Below are 4,393 nucleotides of genomic sequence, written 5' to 3' on the forward strand. Positions count from 1 at the left end.
CCCCCCCTCTGCCCCCCCCAGCCTGCTCCCAGCGCCCCACTGCTGTCCTACCCCCGCGGCTCTCGCTGCCCCCCACCCCCGAGCTCAGCCCGCAGGGCCCGGGTGGCTCTGGGGAGGGCGGTGCAGTGTTACCCCCCTGCCCAGGGCATTGCCGGGGCCCACCAGCGGATCCTGGCACGGTGCTCGCGTCCATTCCCACACGGAGCTGGCCCTGCTTGCCTGCACGGGCTGCGTGTTTCACACCGTGTGTCCCGCGTGTCCGCATCCAGCCGGTGCGCACCCTTGTCCCCGTGAGTGCCCGCCCTCTGCTTGGCCCTGCCAGCCCGCCCCAGCTGTACCCCACAGCTCATCCTGAGACCTTGCTCCAGCTTCTCTTCTCTCCGCAGCTGGTGACCTGCCAGGATGGTGCTGATGGGGGGCTACTGTGAGGGCAACAGCTCCATCGCCCAGGCCTGGGTGCAGCAGGGCTTCCAGCCCTGCTTCTTCTTCACACTGGTGCCGGCCGTACTGCTGAGCGTCTGCCTGCTGCTGGGCGCCCTGCAGTACGCCTGCTACGTCCGCTTCGGCCGTGCCATGGAGCCCAAGTACATCCCTCGCTCCCGCCTCTACCGCGGCCAGGTCCTGCTCTCCCTGCTCCTGGCCGTGCAGCCCCTCGGTGGGCTGCTGTGGCAAGTGGGGAGGCCAGCACGGCTCTACGGGTACATGTTGCTGCACGCCTGCCTCTGGGCCCTCAGCTGGGGCTGTGCGGTCGCCCTCCTGCAGCTGGAGCACACGCGGGTGCTGGCCCATGACCGGACGCGGGGCCATGGCACCGTTCTCCTCCTCTTCTGGGCACTGGCCTTCGCCGCCGAGAACCTGACCCTGGTGTGCTGGAGGAGCCCACTGTGGTGGTGGGCGCTGGAGGACACCAACCAGAAGGTGGGCTGGGGGCCTGTGGGCAGGAGAGGGGGCTGGAGGGATCCTTTGGCAGGAAGGGCCACAGCATCGCAGTGCTGGGGTGGTGTGTGTGTGTCATGTCCTGCCATGCCCAGGGTGTGCATGCTCCTGGGATTCACCCACACATCTGCCACATGTCTCGGCCCAGAGCCCAGCTATCACCCACCTCTCCACGTGCCCATCCGGCTCAGCTCCTGCTTCTGCCTGGCCCAGACCCAGGCGCAGAGATGGGGGGTGTCTGCCTGCTGTTCACAGCCCTTAACCCCCCTCCTACCCCCAGGGTATGGACACCCCAAGCCAGAGGGTGCAGAGCCAGATGCAGAAGGAAGGAAGGACGGGGTCTGGGTGCTGCCTGAGGTGCTGTGCTCAGCTGGGGGATCCCAGTGAACTGCCATGGGGTGTCCCCTGGCTGCACTGCACCCCATCCCCCTGCCCTGCTCCTTGCCTGTCTCAGCTCATACCCATCCTGTGCCCGGCCATGCCATGCTGAGGTCTGGCTGTGGCACTGACCCCCTGTTCTCTTTCCAGGTACAGTTCAGCTTCTGGCTGCTACGTTACCTCTGCACGTTCATGCTCTTTGTCCTGGGCATGAAGGCCCCGGGGTTGCCCCGCAAGCCCTACATGCTGCTGGTCAATGAGGAGGAGCGGGATGTGGAGAACAGCCAGGTGAGTGCTGGGGCCAGAGCAGTTAGGGGACGTGGCCAGGGAGGAGCTGGAGACAAAATGTAAATACAGCTGCCTTGGGATCAGCATCTTCAGGAGACCAAGGAGGCATGAGGTTTTGGGCTGCCCAAGCTCCCTGTGTGCTGTCAGCAGGATGCGGCCCTGCTGGGAGGATGTAGTGGGCACCCTGGGAGGATGGGTCTGGTTTTCTTGGTGGAGCGTTCCCCGGGGCCGTTGCCAGCTGGGCTGGGGTGCCGGGGGGTGACCCCTCGCTCTGCTGTCCCCCAGCCGCTCCTGCCTGACGCCAGCAGGACCACCTCCACCTGGAAGGATTTCCGGAGGAAGCTGCAGTTGCTGGTGCCGTACATGTGGCCGAGGGGCAACCACCTGCTGCAGGGGCTGGTGCTGTTCTGCATGGCGCTCATGGGGCTCGAGCGAGCCATCAATGTCTTTGTCCCTATCTACTACAAGAACATTGGTGAGGTGCCTGGAGCTCGGTGTGTGAGGCTGCTCATGGCCTCATTAAGTGCTGGGGGGTGTCACGAGTGGCTTGGGGGGCTCCAGAGATCTGGCAGGAGTGGGCTCCAGGGAGTCAGGGACCAGTGCTGGGGCTGGTTCCTACAGGGCACCTGGTGATACTCCCTGCCCCTCTGCCCTGACCCTTGCCACCCTCTCCCCAGTGAATGAGCTGACGGAGGGTGCTCCCTGGCACACCCTGGCCTGGACTGTCTGCATCTACGTGGGGCTGAAGTTCCTGCAGGGTGGAGGTGCTGGTAAGGACCACTGGGAAGGACGGAACGTTGGGTAGAGACAGCACAGGGCACATCGTGCTGGGACTGGAGTGGCCAGGGAAGCCTAAATGCCCCACCACTGCTGCTCTCTCTTGGGAGCAGCAACCAGAACTGGTTCTGGGTTGGGGACAGCGGGGGGGGGCTCCATCCCAAATCCCTTTTCCAGCTGGGCCTTCCTAGCTAGCTGCATGCTCCACTGGTGCCAGTCTTCGTTGACCATCCCTTGATGCCTCACAGGCTCCACCGGCTTCGTGAGCAACCTGCGCACCTTCCTGTGGGTGTGGGTGCAGCAGTTCACCAACCGGCAGGTGCAGGTGCAGCTCTTTGCCCACCTGCACGGGCTGTCCCTGCGCTGGCACCTGGGGCGTCGCACCGGCGAGGTCCTGCGCAGCGTGGACCGGGGCACCAGCAGCATAAACAGCCTGCTGAGGTCAGAGCATGCCTGTGGCAGGTGGGGGGTGGCCGGGCTGCCCCACTGGGCCGGGCTGATGCACCATTCCCCTTCCCACCCCCCAGCTACATTGTCTTCAGCATCGTCCCCACCATTGCGGACATCGTCATCGGCATCGTTTACTTCACGTCTGTCTTCAGCGCCTGGTTTGGCCTCATCATCTTTGTGTGTATGAGCCTCTACCTGAGTGAGTGGGGAGTCGGGGTGCAGGGGTGCCATGCCAGGCTGTGGGGCAGTGGACACCTGCCGACACAGCCCTCTCCTGCCCACAGCTCTGACCATCTTCATCACCGAGTGGAGGACCAAGTACCGGCGGGACATGAACACAAGGGACAATGAAGCCAAGTCCCGGGCTGTGGACTCGCTCCTCAATTTTGAGACGGTACCATAGGTGGTGGTGGGGTGGCTGAGCACTGCCTGGTGCTGGTGGGGCTGATCTGGATGCTGACCCTGGCTCTGTGTCCTTCAGGTGAAATACTACAATGCGGAGAGCTACGAGGTGAACCGCTTTAATGATGCCATCATTAAGTACCAGGTACAGGGCGCTCAGCACCAGTGGGGGAGTTGCAGGGGAATGAGCTGAATTTCACGGGCACCTGCAGGGAGGATGGAGTTCACCCTGGGTCTGGTTCAGAGATGGAAGTATCCTGGGGACCTTGCGTCTTCCAGGTCTCAGAGTGGAAGGTCAGTGCCTCGCTGGGCCTCCTCAACCAGACCCAGAACCTGGTCATTGGCCTGGGCTTGCTGGCGGGGTCCCTGCTCTGTGCCTACTTTGTCACCGAAAACAAGCTACAGGTAAGGCTGGTGCCAGCCTGGATAGCCCCCGGCTTGGGATGGGGCCCTGGGGCTGGTGGTGACAGGCAGCTCTCCCCTGCCTCTTCCAGGTGGGGGACTTTGTCCTCTTTGGCACCTACATCATCCAGCTCTACACGCCACTCAACTGGTTTGGGACTTACTACAGGTAATCCTGGGATCTGCAGGGGTGCCTGGGGTCCCATGCCCTGTGGCCACTGGGGTTGGGATGTGCTCCTCCAAACCCTTCCCTCTGGTCTTTGCCCCCTTCCAGGATGATCCAAAACTCCTTTGTGGACATGGAGAACATGTTCGAGCTCTTCCACGAGGAGCAGGAGGTGGGTGCCACCTCCCCAGACCCTACTCCCTGGTGTGGCCCCGTGGTCCTGCCCTGGGGAGGGGCTGTTTCTGGGGCCACATTTCTCCCTCTGGCAGGTGAAGGATGTGGTGAATGCCAGCGACCTGCGCTTGGAGGCTGGGCGGATTGAGTTTGAGAACGTGCACTTCAGCTATATGGATGGGTATGGGATGGCGGGCACAGGGTGGGATGAGTCGAGCTATGGGGCCTGGCACAGGGACGTGGGGCAGCGGAGGTGGCCCTGAGCCCACCTCGCCGTCTCCCTCTCCCAGGAAGGAAATCCTGCAGGACGTCTCCTTCTCTGTGATGCCCGGGCAGACCCTGGCCCTGGTGAGAGTGGGACCTTGGGTGTGGTTGCACTGCTGGAGGGTGGGATGGGGGAGGAGGGGCTGGGAAGGATGG

The 4,393-nt window shown here is 63.5% G+C and overlaps 2 protein-coding genes across 3 annotated transcripts in view; one reads left to right on the forward strand and one right to left on the reverse strand.

Moving 5' to 3' along the window:
* Window positions 1–4,393, reverse strand: part of RETREG2 (reticulophagy regulator family member 2) — a 51,417-nt gene that overhangs the window by 2,364 nt on the left and 44,660 nt on the right. The window lies entirely within an intron of this gene.
* The window catches only part of ABCB6 (ATP binding cassette subfamily B member 6 (Langereis blood group)), a 6,078-nt gene continuing 2,071 nt past the window's right edge, over window positions 387–4,393 (forward strand). Inside the window, exons 1-13 of the mRNA XM_026852806.1 lie at window positions 387–918; window positions 1,465–1,602; window positions 1,888–2,077; window positions 2,280–2,372; window positions 2,628–2,820; window positions 2,907–3,028; window positions 3,114–3,223; window positions 3,311–3,376; window positions 3,511–3,636; window positions 3,726–3,802; window positions 3,908–3,971; window positions 4,069–4,154; window positions 4,264–4,321. Coding sequence (XP_026708607.1) covers window positions 403–918; window positions 1,465–1,602; window positions 1,888–2,077; window positions 2,280–2,372; window positions 2,628–2,820; window positions 2,907–3,028; window positions 3,114–3,223; window positions 3,311–3,376; window positions 3,511–3,636; window positions 3,726–3,802; window positions 3,908–3,971; window positions 4,069–4,154; window positions 4,264–4,321 — 1,839 coding nt within the window. The 5' untranslated portion in view covers window positions 387–402. The remainder of the gene's footprint in view (window positions 919–1,464; window positions 1,603–1,887; window positions 2,078–2,279; window positions 2,373–2,627; window positions 2,821–2,906; window positions 3,029–3,113; window positions 3,224–3,310; window positions 3,377–3,510; window positions 3,637–3,725; window positions 3,803–3,907; window positions 3,972–4,068; window positions 4,155–4,263; window positions 4,322–4,393) is intronic.

Source organism: Athene cunicularia (genome assembly GCF_003259725.1).
Source record: "Athene cunicularia isolate RWA chromosome 7 unlocalized genomic scaffold, athCun1 chr7_part1, whole genome shotgun sequence".
Lineage (NCBI taxonomy): Eukaryota > Metazoa > Chordata > Aves > Strigiformes > Strigidae > Athene > Athene cunicularia.